Source organism: Panthera uncia (assembly GCF_023721935.1).
Source record: "Panthera uncia isolate 11264 chromosome D3 unlocalized genomic scaffold, Puncia_PCG_1.0 HiC_scaffold_8, whole genome shotgun sequence".
NCBI classification, from domain to species: domain Eukaryota; kingdom Metazoa; phylum Chordata; class Mammalia; order Carnivora; family Felidae; genus Panthera; species Panthera uncia.
In genome coordinates, this window is record NW_026057586.1 from 58933666 (window position 1) to 58953521 (window position 19856).

Consider the following 19856-nt stretch of genomic DNA (forward strand, 5'->3'; position numbering starts at 1 on the left):
AATACACTGCGGCCGACTTTGCATTTATGTTTTCTCTCCTGCTCCTACTTGTGTTACATGTGATCCTCCTGTGCTCAAAATAGAATGGGGTATTGCTGACTTGTATGCTCCTCAAAGCAGTGTTCCAGAGACAAACGTGCCTGGGAGAAAGGATACAGTAAAAGTGGTGAGAGTAAAAGCCCTTTAAGAAGGTGTGTTTAAGCAAAATTAATTCGTATCGACTTGGGTGAAGAGACCAACGTTCCTCTTCTGTATTCCCAGGGTGTTCATAAAGCAGAAAGGAGACCACTGAGTTTTCTGAGCAGGAGTTAATGTATTTACTAACAGGAAATTGTTTCACGAAACATTATCTGTTTTCAAAGGCTAAAGCTACCCTATAAAGGACCCTGTAAAGGTGCTGCCCTGTTTTATTTTGGGGGGGGGGGGGGGGGTGGGCACACGGTCTGTCCCCACACTGTGCTCTGACTGGCATTCCTCCAGGGACCCTCTCCTCGATGACATTTTTGGATCTCCTTTGCCCCACTGCATATGGCTCGTTCCCTTCCATGCATTTCTCCCCAGAGCTGTTTCTGTTCCTTTCTTGAGGTCTCATGCCTTTAATTTGAACATCAGTTTTCCTCTTTGAGTTAAGACATAATTCTTCTTGGCCGAGAAAATTGTGGCACCTTTGAGTGTTCCGGTTGGTGTGTGAAAGCACAAAGAATATTCTTGTTGCCGTTTACTCATTACGGTGTTACAAATGAAAACCCAACCCTTCTGGCCAACTACTCTCTGCCTGACTCTGTAATCCTGAAAGGCAGGGTCCGGAGCTCCGGGCCTTGCCTTGATCCCCTCTTCCATCCACTAGCTGTCTCGGGCCATCAATGCGATGCTTCTCTTCTCCTTCCTGCAAACCTTAATTCCTCGAAGGTCCAGTTCATGTCTTTTTCCTTCACAAAGTCTTCACCTGCCCCAACTCTCGTGGGTGGCTCCTGAGGTTACCTCCGGTTTCCCCCGTCGTTCTGACACTTGAACACTTTTAAGTGGTTAAATTCAGTGAGCGCGTTAAAAGAACATGGTGTGCCCCTCGTGCAAGTTCTCCGCGAGCAGGTCTTGCTGTGTCGTGTTCCCCGTGAAGCTAAGACGCGTAGACAGGATGGTGCCAAATTCGGTTTTTTGAATTTGGATCTTCCTCCCCGCCTCATGATGTTCCCAGAGGTAGTAATTCAGCGTGGTCACCAGATCAAGTGAAACACAGTCAGTCTTCTACGGGAACTTAAGGTTGGATGACACCGGCCGGTTGGAGAGGCAGAGCTATGTCTTCATTCATTTATTCGACAAATAGATCTTGGATTCTTCTGTGGGTCAGGTGCCTTGCCAGACGCCAGGGACACCACAGTCAACAAAACAAACTGGCCATCAAGTAGGGAGACAGCCTGTCGGCAGAGAGCCAAATGGGTATATGACGACACGTTGTAATAAATGCTTTGAAGCAAAAGAACAAGGATTGCAGGAATAGTGGCAGGTGGGAACTTGAGTTCAGTGGGGGAGATCTTCCCAGGGAAATGATTTGAAGCTGGACCTGGAAAATGGGGAGAGTCCACTTGGGCAAAGAGCTCAGGAGGAGCCTCAAGTCGAGTGAGCACCGTGAGCTGAGTTCCTGAGGCCGGAAGCGGTGGGCTGCATTTAGCAGAAAGGAGGCCGCAGGACGGCAGGTGGCGAGCTCCGGCACCCCCCGGGTGGGGAGCGTGGAGACGGAGCCAGGTCCTTGCTCGGGCGTTGCATTGGGAAGAAGGAGGTGATACTCTGGAAGGCTCAAGAGGATTTTAAGGGGGGTGTGGCATACCCAGTACACGCTGAACGATCACCCTTGGGGAGTGGACAGGGGGAGGAAGGTTGGAAATGGCTCCCCGATTAGGGTGCCGCTGCAGTCACGCCGGTGAGAGGAGGCTGGGACCCGGAGGGGCGTGGACGTGAATTTCAAAAATCTTTCAGAAGTGGAGCCAGTAACACCAGGAACAGGCCAGGCTGGGGGGCCGAGGGAGAGAGCCGTGTGCTCCGTGCTCCCTGGGTCCCCGATCCTGGAATGAGGACGGCCAGCCAATGAGCAGGTTCTCTTGGGGCTGCATCTGTTGCGAGCTTGGCCGACTGGATTCTGGAGTGTGAGAAACACAAGTTTTGGTTTGTGGATTTTAATCATTTCAACTCCAATACCATTTTGTTGTTGGTGGTGTTGTTTTTAACTCTCCCTGAGGGCAAAAAGAGGTGGGGCTGCAGGCTCACCAGAAAAAAGTCTGTTTGGGGGTGGGACCTCGGCCAGACAGCTGTGCTTTTGTTCTGGTTAATTTGAATGGACAAGAGAACACAAGGCTTTCTTCTGAAAATCACATCTGGAGACATTGTGGACATCAAACTAGGTTTTTTGTTGGTTGGTTAGCAGATTGAGAATGAGGTGAGAAATATTTTTACAAGTGAATATAATTAGAGGTACAAGCATATTGGTTTGGAGAAATCAGAATAGAGTGTTCATTCGACAGGCAGGAAGTTAAGACTTGTGGGCAGTGATCAGGTTTTGTTCTGTGATCATTCTTTGCACAGAGTGTTAGCTATTTTAAGTGCTCTGGATTTTTGAAATTCTCCAGTAGTTACTTTTTGTTTGGAGCAGGAGAAAGAAATTTAAAAACAAAACAAAGCATTTGCAAATTTCATAGTAGTATAGCAAGCTGTCCAATGAAGGTAAGTTTGGCCATTAAGTCGCAGGAAAGGACAAAGACCTACATCTCCTGTCTACTTTCTTACATCCAAAAAGTTAATTTAGGGACTGCAATAATAGGGGATGTCTGTGAAATAATGTAGTTTTCAGAATATGGACACACGGGGGTATCAGAAGCCCTGAACATGTGTTATCTTTTATCCTGATGATTCTGAAGCAGACACTGATCAGGGGTGCAAAATGTAGCAGTAATGTCTAACACCTAGCAAGTTCGCATTCTGTCCCATTGTTGTAATTGCTTACATGTATGTTAACTCATCAGTACACCATTTGTCCTGTGGAACAGGCGCTGTTGCCATCCCTGTTTTACACACGCGGACATTAAGGCTTGGAGAGGTCTGTAACCTGCTGTAGGTCACAGAGCTACGAAGCAAGCAGCCGGTGTTAGAAGGCTGACAGGGCCTAGGGAACCATGCCTGCAACTTCTAGTCCGCCTCACTGCTCATTGCCTATGGCAGTTTAGGATAACATTCTTCATAATGGTGAAAAGCAAGAAATGACTTAACCGTCCCAAAGGTGGGAAATCGTTTAAAAAAAAAACAACAAACCAACCACGATTCACCAGTATAAATTAGTGATTTAAGATGATGATGTATATCTGTATTCCTGACATGAAAAGATAAATTGCTGAATGTGAAACAGAAGTTACAGACTGGTTTGTATAATATCTTGATTTTATAAAGTCTGAACCATGTAGTGTATATAGTAAGTAAACAATGTATTCTGGGCAACAGGTGGAGGGATACATACGTAGGCTTAAAATGTGAATAGTGGTTGTTTCATGGTGGTGAGATTCCAGGGAACAGGAACAAAAACAAAAATAAAATCAGACTTGGGGTGCCTGGGTGGCTCAGTTGGTTAAGCGGCTGGCTCTTGGTTTCCACTTAGGTCATGATCTCCCAGTTTGTGGGTTCCAGCTCTGTGCTGACAGTGTGGAGCCTGCTTTGCGTTCCCTCTCTCTCTCTCTCTCTCTCTCTCTCTCTCTCTCTTTCGCTTTTGGGGCACCTGGGTGGCTCAGTTGGTTAAGTAAGTCTGACTTCGGCTCAAGTTGTGATCTCATGATCTCATGGTTGGTGGATTCGAGCCCTGAATTTGGGCTCTGTGCTGACAGCTCAGAGCCTGGAGCCTGCATCGGATTCTGTGTCTCCCTCTCTCTCTGCCCCTCCCCTACTCGTGCTCTGTTGATCTCTCAAAAATAAATAAAAATGTTAAAAAAAATTGTTTTTAAATCAGGCTTTATTTTGGAAAATTTGTTAAATATACATCAGTAAACCAAATGCCATAGTGAACCAACATGCACTCATAACCAAGCTGATTTCATCTCTACCCCCACATTCCCCCTCACTCTCCTCCACTTGAATTATTTTGAAGGAAATTCCAGATTTCACCTGTAAATATTTTCAGAATGTAACTTTTTTTACATAACAATTTCATTATTACATTAGTAATCATAATACCGTTATCATATTAATATTGCCAAATATGGCTCATGTTTGCCCTAAATGGTTTCTTTGTTTGCATTTTACAGTTTGTCTGGATCAGGATGCAAATAAATTTTACACAGAGTGATCGGTTGCTATGTATTTTAAGCCTCTTGCGCAAGAGATTGCCTCTCCGTGAGGGAATCATGCAATTTCTTTTTGTCGTTGTTTGTTTTTTTAAAGTTTATTTATTTATTTTTGAGAGCGAGAGAGAGCATGCATGCACGCGCACGGGGAGGGGCAGAGAGAAAGAGGGAGACACGGAATCCGGAGCCAGCTCCAGGCTCTGAGCTGTCAGCACAGAGCCCGATGTGGGGCTTGAACTCACAAACTGCGAGATCATGACCTGAGCCTAAGTCAGACGCTCAACCAACTGAGCCACCCAGGCGCCCCTCTCCTTGTGTTTTCAATGTCCATCTTCTTAATGACTAACAACGTTGAGTGCTTTCTTATGTGCTTATTTGCAATCCTTGTGTCTTCTTTGGAGAAGTGTTGGTTTAAATTTTGCCTGTTTTGTATTGAGTTGTTTGCTTTCTTATTGTTGAGGGTTGTTTTTAATTTTTTTTAGATTTTTTTTTTACATTTACTTATTTTTGAGAGACAGAGAGAGACAGAGCACAAGTGGGGGAGGGGCAGAGAGAGAAGGAGACACAGAATCCAGAGCAGGCTCCAGGCTCCAAGCTGTCAGCACAGAGCCCGACGCGGGGCTCGAACTCACAAGCCGTAAGATCATGACCTGAGCTGAAGTTGGACACTCAACCAACTGAGCCACCCAGGCACCCCTCTTATTGTTGAGTTTTAAAGATTATTTGTATATTTTGGATACGTGTTATCAGATATTTGCTTTTTCAAATATCGTCTCTCAGATTGTGGCTTACCTTTTCATTTTCTTGACAATGTCTTTGGAAGAGCAGAAGTTTTTAATTTTGATGAAGTCTGATTTGTTAGATTTTTCCCTTGTGGCTTGTGGTGTTTTTTTTTTTAAGTTTGTTTATTTACTTATTTATTTTGAGATTGAGAGAGCATGCACACAGGGGAAGGGTAGAGAGAGAGAGAGAGAGAGAGAGAGACAGAGAATCCCAAGCACACTCTGCCCTGTCAGCACAGAACCAGATGTGGGGCTCAAACTCACAAACTGTGAGATCACAACCTGAGCCAAAGTCAAGAGTTGGATGTTTAACTGACTGGGCCACCCAGGCACCCCTTGTGGCTTGTGTTTTTGTGTCATGTTTTAAGTGTTAAAATAAAAAATTGAGGGGACGTATCCTATTCAATGGAATAATCCTTCAGTAATAAGAAATGAGCTATCAGGCCGTAGAAAGATGTGCATGAATAAATGCGTCTTACTAAGTGATAAGAAGCCAATCAGAAAAGGCTACATACTATAGGATTCCAACTACGTGACATTCTGGAAAAGGCAAACCTATAGGGACAGTAGAAAGATCAGTGGTCACCACAGGCTCACGGAGGGAAGGCGGGAGGGATGAATAGTGAAGCACAGAGGATTTTTAGGGCAGTGAAACTATTCTATGTGTCACGGTGAATGTCTACCATTATGCATTTATCAAAACCCAGAGGATGTTGATAAAATGAGCCCCAAATGAGCCCTAATGTATCCTGTGGACTTTAGTTCGTAATAATCAATGGTGGTTCGTCACTCATAATCTCATAATAAATGTTCCCCAGTTGTGCAAGTCGTTAAAAGGGGGAAAGTTGGAAATGAGGGGGAGGAGTCTTAGGAGCTTTCTGTACGATATGCTCAACTTTTTCTGTAAACCTAAAACTATTCAATCAACGGAGTCTATTAATTTCAAAAGAAAAATAAAAGGAAAAGATGTCCTTGAATGGTAAGGAAGTCTAATGATTTTCGAGTAACTTAGGCCTCCCCGTTTTGAAGCTATCTGGCATCTTGGTCTAACAGCCAGTGGTGACCTCCCCCTCTTCTCTCTCTGTGAATGTCACCATTCCTTCAGCAACCTAGACATTTATCTTTGCTTTTCTCTTTTTTTTTTTTTGTTTTAATGTTTATTTATTTTTTGAGAGAGAGAGACAGAGCGGAGGAGGGACAGAGGGAGAGAGACAGAGAGAGAGACACACACAGAATCCAAAGCAGGCTCCAGGCTCTGAGCTGTCAGCACAGCTTAACCTACTGAACCACCCAGGGGCCCCTATCTTTGCTTTTCTCTATCCATCTCGTCACCCTACTTCCAGTCAATTGTCACATCCTCCCAAGTATCTTCCTGCAGTCCCGTCCATCCTTGTTTCCTACTTCTCTTTCTAATATTTATTTATTTATTAATCTTTAATCTCTACCCGCAATGTAGGGCTTGAACTCACAACCCTGGGATCGAGAGTCCCACACGCCTCCAACTAAGCCAGCCAGGTGCTCCTCTACTTCTCTTAATGTCACCAAGGTCAAGGCTGTCCTTATCTTTGACCTGGACTTCCTGCAAGCCGTTCTGGTGAAACTCACTCTGTGTCTCCTAAGTCATTCTGATCCTATATAGAATGTTAGCTCATTTCTTGGGTCTAGACTCTAACATTCAAGGTCATCTAGTAATTCCAAGATTATCTTCTTTACAGCAGTTAAAGGGCAGTTTTGAACGACTCAAGTGGCATGAGTGTCCCCCCTGTCCCCATTGTAAGGGCAGTGTTCCATAGAGATGCCCCTCTCTAAATGGAGAGGCTTGAAGGCCATTATCAAGGCTAACTACTTTCAAGTCCTATTGGTCAGTTTACTAATCAGGATGATTCCGAAAATCAGGATCAGGAAATGGAAGTTAGAGAGCAATTATGGCAGCACCTCTAACACTCAACAGAAAATGGCCGAGCCAAGTAAATCCTGAACTGCGATGAAAGGGGAGAAGAATGTGAACAGCAGAATTAACCGGGGAGGCCTCCAGGCTTACGCAGGGAATGGCCCGTCCTGCACCCAAGGAGGAAGGACAGCTGTAGCCAAGCACGCTGTTTTATTTTTGTTGTGTGTGAAAGCGTTTATGGTCCCCAGTCCAGAGCCATGATCACATTTATAGGCTTGCAATTTGTTTTTTCACGTATCGCATTCCTGAGGAACCGTTTATAAAACCTGTTTTTCCTCTGGGCTGCCAACTTTCAGGAAAACTGAATTTCAAAAAAAAACAAAAAACAAAACAAAACAAAGAAACGGCCCTTGAACTTTTCCCAAGCAGAATCTTACACAATCTGAACCTTGTTAAAATAAACACCCTGGCCTGGGATTTCTGCTCAAGGATGACCCATTACGGAGATCGTGTACTCAAAGGACATTTTGTAAGAGTGGAAACCCACGGAGGATGATGCTCAGAGCCTTTTCAGATGTTTGTGTCTCTAATATATTTGTCCTATTCTATGCCCATGTAATTAATACCGATTCAGTTGTGTGATCACCTTGGTACAAAATTACTTGGCCGTTTTCCAGAGCCATTCCTTTGTCTAAGTGCATTTCACCTTTCAGTAAGTTCCAAATAACTCAGATCACAAGATCGGAGCTCTTGTGTTTTCACAGCACTGTTGGCTTCCTTCTCTTTTTAAGGTGCTTGCCTCGTCGTTATGACTCAGCTTTCCTCAACCTCTGCCCTAAAATGGAAGCATTTCCTTTCTTCTCACTGTTTGAAGCGGGGATGGGTGGCCCCGTCCCAGGTTGTGTTTTGTAGGAGAGCAGGACGGGTCCCGCTCCTAGTACCTGAGCCCTGCTCCCCATGCAGACTCCACCCGAGGGGCACCCAGACCCCATTTATTGCCGTTAGTTCCTCCCACATTGGTAGTGGCCATGGAGGGATATGGACAGCAGCTGTCAAGTTACTGTCTCACATTCTTTTTATAGGCGAGGAAAGGAAGTCTTGAAAACACTTACTAGCTTGTCCAAGTTCACGTAACTGCGACACCACCTCTCAGATCTCAGCACTCTTTTTATCAGAGGAGAAAAACGAAGTCTAACTCTGTCTTTGAGAAATAACTTTGTTCCAATCAGTGAGATTTTGCATATTCTGAAGATAAATGGGACCCGGTGCCTCTACGAAGCCAGGCTGAACAACTGATTCGAAAACACTGCTAACAGTTTAAAACAAAGGAGTCTGCTTGAGGCATGATGTGGGTCTCCTGAACCTTGTGGTCTAAACGTTGTCTTGGTTACTGCCCGTGGAGGAGAGAAGTGGGAGGCAGGAAAGAGGGAGAAGGAAGGACAGAGCAAGGCAGATGGGGATGGGTTGCCCGGACATTCATTCCCATTGTGCCTTCCATATGCCCTTTGTCTCTAGATTTTCACTCTACCTTTGTGACTTCAATGTGTATTGTATGCATAAGCTTCTTTTGTATTTGGGGTGCATTTCATAGGAAAAACCTTACGAAAACTTACAGCATGAGGCATGTGGAAAAAGTCAAAGATGAGAGGGCTAATAGGGTAATTCTACTTTGCTGACTTTAGAGTTAACAACCGAAGAATAACATGAAGTTGATGTTGGCATAGGATGTTGATTCTGATATTGTCAAAAATAGTAATCAGTGAACGGTACTTGTCTTAGTTAACTAGGGCAACGGCTTCCACCAATCAGAGTTATAATCTTGGCCCCAAGTGTTCCAGATGCAAAAGCAAAAGCCCCTGTTGCAGCACCGAACACATCCAGGAGGCACCTGAAATCTTACACATTTAAATAATGATATAACTGGGCACCATCATTCCTCCCAAACACAGTGCTTCCTCTTGGGGAGGAAGTAACACTTGATTGGCAAGATCTGACCTAAACAAATCAGGCTATGGGTAGTCGTTGGGAACTTTCCCGTCTATCGCTTAAGATTGACAAACTAGAAGGAGCATTTTGTTTACTTCCTTTTAATTATGACTAATTAAAAAAACAAAAAAACACCACAGCATGTCCAAAGGAGAAGAGTACATACTGACATTCTCAGTTGCTTCTGGATCAGGACTGAGCTGTTTGGAGACCGGTGTGCAATAGCTCTGCATAGTTTGGTCGGCTGTCCGGGAACTGACTGGAGTAGTAGCTTCAGAAGTTATTGGAATCTTCTCATCCGCTTCATAGTGAGATGAAGAGTTCTACCATTGATTTCGGATTTGGGCCAACTGCCAATGACCTTAACCTCTCTGCTTGGGCTTTGATGAGTGGCCATATCACCCGATCTGCGCAATACATCAATATCTTTGTCATCGACTCTGCCTCTTCCAGGCAATTTGACTCTTTATAGTCCGCAGGTAACATCCACTGGCACTGAAGGACTTTGTCTTTGGAACTGATTTCCCTTCCATTTCTAATCCCTGATTATTTAGTGAACTGATATACTGATGAGCTCATCTGAACAACCTTTACTTTTTATGGGGCATAGGAATGTAGCACAGAGGGCTAACGCAGGGCAGTTAGAAGGACACAGGCTTCGGGACCCATCAGAAAATCAAGATGTAGGTTATAATTAAAGAGCCACACATGCCACTTACTGTGGGATGTGCCTTTCAGCATGTAACCTGAGATGTCTGAGGCTTGGTAAAACAATGAGACTAACAGCCATCACGCCGACCTCCCAGGATTAAGTGAAGACAGTGTCTGCGAACATCTTTGCAAACTGCGAGGTTCTAAACAAATATTATTTCCAGATCCCGTCGCCTTTTGTAAAGGCCGCTTTATTGACCTAAAACTCACATACTATACATTTCATCAGTTCGAAGTGTACAATTCAGTAGTTTTTAGCATATTCACAGAGATGTTCATCTAAGAACACAGTCAGTTTTGGAACATCTTTATCATCTCGGGGGGCCTGAGTGGCTCAGTCCGTTAAGCGGCTGACTTATGCTCAGGTCAGGATCTCACGGTTTGGTTCTTGATTTCGAGCCCTGTGTTGGGCTGTCCATTGTCAGGGTGGAGCCCTACTTCAGATCCTCTGTCCCTGCCCCCCCGCCCCTCCTCCACTCACGCGTGAGCTTGCGCACTCTCTCTCTCAAAAATAATTAAACATTAAAAAAAGAGAATATCTTTATCATCCCAAAAAGAAACCACATACCCTTTAGCTACCACCTCCCCAACCTCCACCATCGCCTTTTTAATCTTTACATTGTGTTTCTTTGCAGAGACTCTAGGACACTTCTTAAAATTACATTAAGTAAGAATAAGATGATTTGCACACGGCAGGATGCAGGATGGGGAGCTAGGTGTTAACAGATGATATTATTAGGAAGATTACAATTCCCAGTCGGGTTCTACTTGAAGAAGCAGAAAAGATGAGCCCTCACAGTTACTGTGGAAGCCTTGCTGCCATGCAGGAGCTCATTCCGCTAGGACAGACCCGTGGGAGGGCTGGAGAGGAAGCAGTGGGCCCTTGCTGGTGTGGAGAAGGTGGCTGGGAGCTTTGCCCCTTCCTCTGGAGCACGGGGTTCCAGATCCAGGGAAATCCACATTCCCAGGAGGCTGCTTTTACTTTTCCTCAACTTCCTAAACAGGAGTCCAACTTCATGCAGCAGAACAAGGAGGGAGGGAGGGAAAAGAGCCTGGACCCCTCTACTCCCTGTACAACCCAAACATTAAGGGGAGGTGTTGAAGCAGGGTCACAATGCGAATGTGGTACCGACTAGAGTGAAGAAACTCAACCCTGGCCTCCTCTTTGTTCCAGGTCGCCAGATCCCACCCTTGGACCCCCATGAAAATGGAAACAATGGAGCCATCAAACTTGGGAAGCCAGCCACGCAAGCCAGCCGGCGGTGCTGCTGACCCGTGGGCCATGGTCCACAGTACTTGAAGAAGCCAGAGCCGACCTCCCATTCTCGGCAGCTTGGCACCCCACTTAGGGAGAAGTGGGATGCTGGCTTGGCATCCTAGAAGACCTGCAGTGGTGGGGCAGGAACTGTCCCTGGGAAAGGCTTCTAGAAAAATCCACCACACTGCCACAAAATGGCCTTTGGTGCATGAAATGCAAACGGGAGGGAACAGGTGTTAGGTCACGAGTACAACTGATTTTTTGTTGTTGTTGTTAAAAACCTTCAAATATTCTTAAATTTGTACAGCAGCCACATCGGCTTAATATGTGTGAGAGTCCAAAGTGGCGATCCATTCTGATTTCCTGTGCTCCCCAGCCCCATTTCATTAAGTTCTTCAGTGCCACTGCCTCTGTTACCTGACCAGCCTTCACTGAAAGGTTCATTTAATTTAATTTAATTTAATTTAATTTACCTTTCAATGGAGTGTAATTGGCCCATCACTCAAGCTACAGACTTGAGCCATGATGAAAGTGAAGAAAGATGCATTAGAAACTGTTGTCTACATCTCTTTTACTTGGTGCCCGTTTTCCTTCAGTCATATATAAACACACCAAATCTGACTAAGATATCGCACGCAATTTTGGGAGTGGGAGGCCTAGTTTGAAAGAATCATTTAAGTAGTTACCGCGTAAGCGGTGACAGATGTAGGATATAAATATTTTTCCAGAGACTGTCTGGTATGATCGTCTCCACAGTAATAAACGCCTACCCTCTTAGGGAAGGTTAATGCACAGACTATGATTTTACTAAGACAGTATGTCATGGCATCATATCTAGGGGGCAAATTAACCAGGGGATGTTCGAGTCTAGATCTTAGGGCACATCCCTAATAATATCAATTAATAGGTTACAGGAAAGCCAGCCAGAGGGAGCACCAGCACCTTAAGATTCTAGACCCCCGACATTACAAAATTGGAGAAAGCGTTCTAGAAGATGCCAGGCTTGGGCAGGTGGGCGCTAGGGCTACCCGGAGGTCCAACCCTGGAATGCTAATTAGCTGACAGTAGGCTTTCATAAAACCTTCCCTTCTAGATGCCCTGTCTGCTCAATTAGTTAAAGATGCCTGAATCCGATGGAAGGAAAGGGAGAGAAGGCATGGAAAGGAAGAAAAGCTATTTCCATTGGAAATCCAAATTTTATTACCATTCTGACGTCCATCAATATCTGGGATCAAGAAGCCCTTGGCTTCCTATTAGGGCTTATATTGGAAGGAAATTCTTAAAGGATGTTTGGATCCATGCCTTGCGTGGGGGTAATCAGGCAGCCTGGTAACAGGGCTGGCTGGTTCCCTTTTTTGCTAGGAACATTCAAGACCCAGCAAACTTTAGTAGAAAACCTATAATGTAAAAGCCAGGAGAGAGATTGTGAGCTGACAGAAGACCTCAAACTCCCAGTAACCCAGTGCGAGCTGCTGCTTCCGAGTCCTGTCATGGCTGTGCCCACCCTGCTCTAGACAGGTTAGAGGTGCTGAGATCACCGCCAACAAAAAGCGAGAGTCTCTGAGAGACCCCGACCAAGCTGCCACTAATTTATGAGGACTGCAATCAAGAAAACAGGCGGAAATCGCAGATTGAGCTGTTCTGTTTTGTTTTTAACTCAAGAATACGCTGTCAGTCGGATACTGTCAACTGTCGCACCCCGATGGCAAAGAGTAGCGTGACCATCTTAGGATGTGCAGGCTGGAGAAACTTACTTTTGGTTCAAGAGGGCCTCTTAGCTCTCCCAGACAGGCACCTCAAAAACTGCTAGCAAGCTCGGGCACAAGCATTCATGCAAACACGGAGTCTTCCCTGAAGACAGACGCTCGCGCTTTGTCCACAACGAAGCTTTCTGACTTTCTTTCTTTGGCCTCGCGATCACGTTCTGGCTGTTCTGATAGTTGAATTATAACCACGTGATATTACGTAAAGGCCCAAAACGTCAAGAAGTTTCACGTGATGGAAACCCTTCACATAATTTTCCAAACTTTGCTTTTCTCCTTCCGTTTTCTTTCCTTTCACGGGCGTGTATATGTGTAAATATGATTTCGTATTTGTTACCACCGACACGTAATCCATTTCACCGGCTGGGCCTGGCTTGTGCCTATGTGTTGTACCGTGTAGGCACGGGTTCTCACGGGGGTTATTTCCCCGTGGGATCCCCCACGATGGCGCTGGAGTCATGCAAACGTTTTATGTAGGTACATAATTGACTTGCCATTTTACAGTTGAAATGGTACATCAGGGTGCCGAATAGGACGTTACCTTGCAGACGAGAGAGGGTTGAAGGCCTAAAACTAACTTCTAGCCAACGAAAGGGCTGTGCCCCCAATGAGCCCTGAATTCATTTTCTGAGGGAGGTTTGGATGACAGAAATCCTTCCTTTCAGATCAAGGAGTGTGGCATACGGTGGCTGAAGCTGAGCCCCTCTGGCGGGACGCCACCTTGCTCTGCAGTGCTCACAGCGGGCTGAATTACAAGCCAGCTTGTAAACGAAAGGGCTCTGAGCTGTATTCAGACCCATTTGGTGTCTAGGGCGCTCTTTCAACCGCCATTGTTGAAAGCAGACCCAGTGATCCAGTGTCAGTGCTCTGCCGTGTAAACCGTTCCTTTTTCTCGTGTTTTTATAAAGGGCTTCCGTCTGGGCTGGACCCAGTTCTCACATATAGAAGACACTGCGGCAGACGATTAGGGTCTCTCCACCTTGTATTCTATAGTAAGCCATTGCCCTCAACATCGCCCAACTGTATCTGTTATTTTGAGTTTAACAAACACTGATTCATACTAATAAATATTGTAAGTTTTACCAGCTCTGTCTTTGTCTTCTAATGCCCAGCAGGGTAGTTTTCTTTAAACCACAGTCACCTCGGAACAGAGAAAGGTGATTCCCCAGAGACATTTGCGTACCTGTGCACACGAGGACGTGTAGAAGGATGTTGGCTGGCGCTGTTTGCAACAGCAAAGTGTCTTCCCCTAAGGAAATCAGTAATAAAATGTGGCACAGTCACACGATGAAAACTACAGGGTAATGAAAATGAATGCAAGATCTCTGACACATCAATATGTATCTCAAAGCAGGATTGTGGAGGGGCACCTGGGTGGCTCAGTCGGTTAAGCATCTGACTTCGGCTCAGGTCGTGATCTCACGGGTTGTGAGTTCGAGCCCCATGTCGGGTTCTATGCTGACAGCCTGCTTCGATTCTGTGTCTCCCTCTCTGTCTGCCCTTCCCCCACTCACAAACATGTCTGTCTCTCAAAAATAAAATAGAAACATTAAAAAAAATTTTAAAAAACCCAGGATGTGGAGTGTGGGGCTACGTACTGCACACTCCCAAGGGAACCATTCTCACCGTGGCCTGTGTGAAAGACCTTCAGGAGCTATGCAGTGCACAGCCTGAGCAACAGAGCTGTGGCCTGAATGAGTCAATAAAGCAAGCTGAAAAAGTACAAAAGCATCTAAAGTGACACAAAAACAATAATGTATGTTGTTTGTGAATGTGTGTGTATGTGTAAAGGAGGCATTAGAAGGAAAAACACCGATTTCTCTATCATGCTTACCTCTGGGGAGGCAGGCAAGCAAACAATCAGGGAAGGGAACGAAGGGCAATAAACTAGCAGTAATTTTTATCTGTTTCATGATAGAAAACTGTGAAGCCAATATGACAAAATGATAGCGTCTGGTAATTTCAAGGTATGTGCTTTATTAGTGCATTTTGCCGTGTTAATTTTTTTCAAAGAGAAAGGCTATGGAGACAAGAAGCAAAGAAGGATTAGGTTGACTTTGTAAATAGGCTGGAAAGAATTCCTAAGTGTCATTGCCAACTTAATGTTCTCAGGACGTTTTCTGAGGCTTACGTATGCCCCCCTTCCACTGTCTCAGCTACCCCTGCCTGCCCACCAGACACGCGGACTTTTTTTTTGCACACCTGTACATCCGGTGCCTTCTAGGCAAAGCTTTGTTCGATTCATGGATGGACCTGGAACAGAGTGTGAAGAGGGAGGAAAGTGGTGCCCCACTTTCTCAGCATTCAAGTTTCCCCAAGGCGCGTGCTTGGAAAGCTGCCTTCAGAATATAATCAAACAAGAAACAAAACAAAAACCGCCATCACCAAGAGACCTGGTGTTCCAATTTTGTCAGGAGGAAGAGTCTTTCTTTTGCATCGACTAGGAAGTCGTTGCCTATTCATGGCAATTTGGGGAAACATTTTAGAACACTCCGATGGATTGCTGGATTTAGCCACCAAATTTTGGCCTTCTGTGTCGGTAACATTCTACACGGAGATTCCCTTCTCTCTTTGCTCCCTCACTTTTGCTGTGTCCCATCTTGGGGGTTTACTTAATAGAGCCCACGGTCTGAGGAGTTGTGCACTGAGGCACCTTTTACGTTTCTACAGAACAGCTCTGGTTATTTATGGGTTCTGGAGAACGAGGGCAAAAAGTCTAGGGCTATCCTTAGCCGAGTACAGCCTGGGGCTACTGTAAGTAGTCTTTAAACATTTCCTGCTCAGACAAGCATCATCCCAAGAGCAAGGCTTGCTGGTTAGAAGAGGAGGGAGTCATCCTAACTTAATGAGCATCTGTCTCCAGGAGCGTCTTCCCTGAAGTTTTAAGACCGTGCAGCAACGTGAGGTTCCGCTGGCTTCTTGTACGTATGTGAAGCTACCTTCTCTCCTCTATTCCAGTGTTTACTGAGACACCACTAGACAGATAATACCAAGCATGGGCAGGTGTACTGGAGACGGGCACTCTCATGCTGGTCAGAGCATAAATCGATAAGTCTTCTACAAAGTGGTTTGACAATGTGTATCTGAGACATTTGAAAAGACTACATCCTATGACCCACTAATCCTGTTCTTCTATTTGTAGGAATTAATTTCAGTATATGCACTTGTGTTTGTGTGTATATATATATATGCATATATATGTGTATATGTATGTATTATATATATAATACACACATACGTTACCTATTAATGCATAACATATTCATCCAAAACTTAGCGTCTTAAAACAATAAACACCTATTTTTTTAAGTTTATTTATTTATTTTGAGAGAGAGTGCAAACTGGGGAGAGGCAGAGAGAGAGAGCAAGAGAGAGAGAATCCCAAGCAGGCTCCACGCTGTCAGTGGGCAGCCCAACGTGGGGCTCGATCTCACGAACTGTGAGATCGTGACCTGAGCCAAAATCAAGAGTCGGACACTTAACTAACTGAGCTGCCCAGGTGCCCCAACTATAAACACTTGTTATCCACCAGTTTCCGTGGGCAGGATTTGGGAACAGCTTAGCTGGGTGGTTCTAGGTGCAGGGTCTTTAACAGGTGAATTTGAGATGTTGGCTGGGGCTGCAGCATCTGAAGCCCTCACCGATTCCCTAATAGGAGGGAGGCAGGAGGCCCCATTTCCTCACCGGGTGGACCTCTCCATCCACTGCTCAAGGGACCTCACGATGTACTAGCTGGTTAGTTCAGACTTATTCACTAGTGTTTGTCCCAGTATCGTTTATTAATAATGAAAACTTGGAATGATGCAAATGTCCTATGATAGGAAATCGAATAAATTATAACCACAAAATAGAATACCGTAACCCTTAAAAATTACAGTGTTAAAAATCAGCATTACTGGCTACAAGAGTCAGGGGCATGAAAATGTACTCTTGCTTTTTCCGTAATAACTTCATTTCTACCTTGAGCCCCTGTTCTGTCTAATGCGGAACACTGGATATGATCATCCAGCTAGTTTTACCCAGTAAACTCTGGCTTCCATCACTGTGGGCTTAAGCACACTGTCACGATTTAACCCTCACGTGCTCCCAAGGGTGGGTGACGTGGTGGTAAGGATGCATCTAAGCTCCTGGAGGGCTGCTGTAGTGTTTCTGGGTCTCACTGTCTGGCCAACACAGAGGTCTTTCTCTGTCCCCCTTGTCTTGTGCACCTGGCGCCCTCCAGTCTGCTTCTGCACCCCACTTAAAGGTCCTGGGAAGATTTTGGATGAGAGCATGAACTCCCCTGGGGTCCTCAGAGATTGGTAGGGCAGCAGCCTGGACTGTGTCGGGTGGGCTTTGCCAGCATTCCTCCTCTATTGCTGGGGCCCCCGATGACTGCCTGGGGGGGGGGGCACAGTTCTCGGTCTTCTTTCTGGGAGGCCAGTGGGAAGCTGGTACTGGGCCCACCTCACCCAGATTGTGTCTGCATGTAAGCTATCTCAGCTTCTCCGCTGCTCCCTTCCCATAGCCCAGGGGGTGTAGGAGTGGGGGGAAGCAGGCCATAACTTTACACTAGCTTTGTCAAGCCTTTCCCTTTTGAGTTCCAAAATCCTCTGGTTTATTGCAGACTTTATTGAGAGTGAAGGGGATGCTGTTAATATCAAGCTGGTACAACAGGATTAAGTTGGATAGTCTCAGGCACATTGGGACACATGGTCATTCTGGTCCAGCCTCTAGCAAGATGGAAGGTGGGTGTTGGGGAGGTGGGACAGAAAATTCAGGAGTTCCTGGATAAGTACCTCATCACAGCTGTGTTGGTAAAGTCTTCCATCCATCCATCCATCCATTCATCCAACAAGTATTTGTTGAGGGCTACTATGAGCTGGTGCTGAATGAGCCCATTCAGATGTCTACAATTTCCAAGCTTATGAAGGAGGAAACCGACATAAGGGAAAGGACGAGAAAACCAAGAATGGCAGGAACGAGAAGAAGACATTCTGTTGAAGGCAGACAGGGAAGCTTGACTGGGGAAAGCATGGTGACCACAGGGGTAGGAACCGGGGCTCAGAATCAGCCCACCCCTTACTCATCATAAGATCCTGAACAAGTTACTTGGTTTCTCTGAGCCTCAGTTTTCACCTGAAAAACGGGGATAGTGCCCACCTCACGGATTCGGTGTCAACGCTAAGTGAAACTGTTGTGTAAGGCACTTAGCCCAGACGCCTGGTAGCCATGATTATCGCCATTGGCTTCGACCTCTGCCCTGGATTTGTGAAGTTGTCATTTTCTTACGTTTGTTCCTTTCCCTGGAGCCATGTGGTGTGGAGATTAAGATCAAGAGGTCTAGTCCCCTGAGTCCGACCCCCAGCTCTGTGTGCTGGCAGTGGGATGTTTAGCAGATTAATGTCGCTGAGCCCCGGCTTCCTCGTACGCAAGAGGCAGAAAATAATTCCTATGCACACTTGTCCACAATTCTGGAGTCCAAAGAGCTTCACGAGCAGAGAGGTTTTTTTCTAAGTTTGGTACGGACTCATCTGGAGTAGAACTAGATCCGAACTGATGAGATGCCATTTGTCGTTGAGTATTTATCCAACCAGGGTGCATATCTGTACCTTTAGTTGCAGAAATACTACTGGTTGCTTATAGGATCCCATCCCTGACTCCGCTGGATTTTTAAATTTTTTTTTTTTTAATTTATTTTTGAGACAGAGAGAGACAGAGCATGAACGGGGGAGGGGCAGAGAGAGAGGGAGACACAGAATCGGAAACAGGCTCCAGGCTCCGAGCCATCAGCCCAGAGCCTGACGCGGGGCTCGAACTCACGGACCGTGAGATCGTGACCTGGCTGAAGTCGGACGCTTAACCGACTGCGCCACCCAGGCGCCCCTTAAATTTTTTTTTTTAACGTTTATTCATTTTTTTTGAGACAGAGAGAGACAGAGCATGAATGGGGGAAGGTCAGAAAGAGAGGGAGACACAGAGTCTGAAGCAGGCTCCAGGCTCTGAGCTGTCAGCACAGAGCCCGACGCGGGGCTCGAACTCACGGACTGCGAGATCATGACCTGAACCAGAGTCGGACGCCCAACCAACCCCAGGTGCCCCAGGATTTTTATAAAAAATCCAAACAAAATTCTGAATCCGGCCAACACCTGGGCACAGGTGTCACGTAAGGTACGGAGAGCCCTTCGTACCTGCCTCTTGGGTGCGTCACGAGGATTCGGTGAGAGCGCGTGTGAGAGGCCTTCCTATCTGGCAGCTCCAGGCAGCTGCTGTCTCCACTCGCAGCGGCTCCTGAGTGGGGCTTCAGGGGTTTCATTGTACAGAAAGCACTTCTTACCATCCCAGCACCAAATGCTCAAAACCAGTAACAGCTAACATGGATATAGCAACTTGCTATGTGCCAGATACGGTCCTCGGCGTTTTACGTCCCATTGTCTCTTTTTATTTTTACAACCCTCTTTATCGTTCTTCCATTTCTGTTATCACCTCCATTCTACACATGAGGAAACTGAGGCACGGAAGGGTAACTAAATTGCCCAAGACCATAGACCAGTAAGAGAGACAGAAGTCAAACGTTAGCTACAGTTTGTCTTTTCTTGTGTTTTAATTTTAAAAAACGAGGGGCGCCTAGGTGGCTCAGTAGGTTAAGCGTCCGACTTCAGCTCAGGTCATGATCTCGCGGTCCGTGAGTTCGAGCCCCGCGTCGGGCTCTGTGCTGACAGCTCAGAGCCTGGAGCCCGTTTCAGATTCTGTGTCTCCCTCTCTCTCTGCCCCTCCCCTGTTCGTGCTCTGTCTCTCTCTGTCTCAAAAATAAACATTAAAAAAAATTTAATAAAAAAATGAAAAAGAATACTTTGTGAGGTATAACTGACATGTGACATTAGTTCCTGGGATAGGACGTAATGATTCAATGTTTGTATACATTGTGAAATGACCGCCATAATAACTGTACTTAACATCCATCACCACACATAGTACAAATTGTTTTTCACAAGAAAAAATGAGAACTTTGAAGATCTATTCGCTTAGCAACTTTCGAATATATGATACAGTATTATAAACGATGGTTACCATGTCATATGCCCAGGACTTAATTCTTTATAACTGGAGCTTTTGACCACCTTCTATTTTCTCCTTTCTTTGCTGTCATTATAAGTACCATAAATA

The 19856-nt window shown here is 45.6% G+C and overlaps 1 protein-coding gene across 2 annotated transcripts in view; it reads left to right on the top strand.

Moving 5' to 3' along the window:
* Positions 1-12513, top strand: part of RAB31 (RAB31, member RAS oncogene family) — a 127000-nt gene extending 114487 nt beyond the window's left edge. For both annotated transcript variants that reach the window (XM_049620437.1, XM_049620438.1), the window contains exon 7: positions 10864-12513. In XM_049620437.1, coding sequence (XP_049476394.1) covers positions 10864-10961 — 98 coding nt within the window. In that variant the 3' untranslated portion in view covers positions 10962-12513. The remainder of the gene's footprint in view (positions 1-10863) is intronic.
* The last annotated feature ends 7343 nt before the right edge of the window (positions 12514-19856 follow it).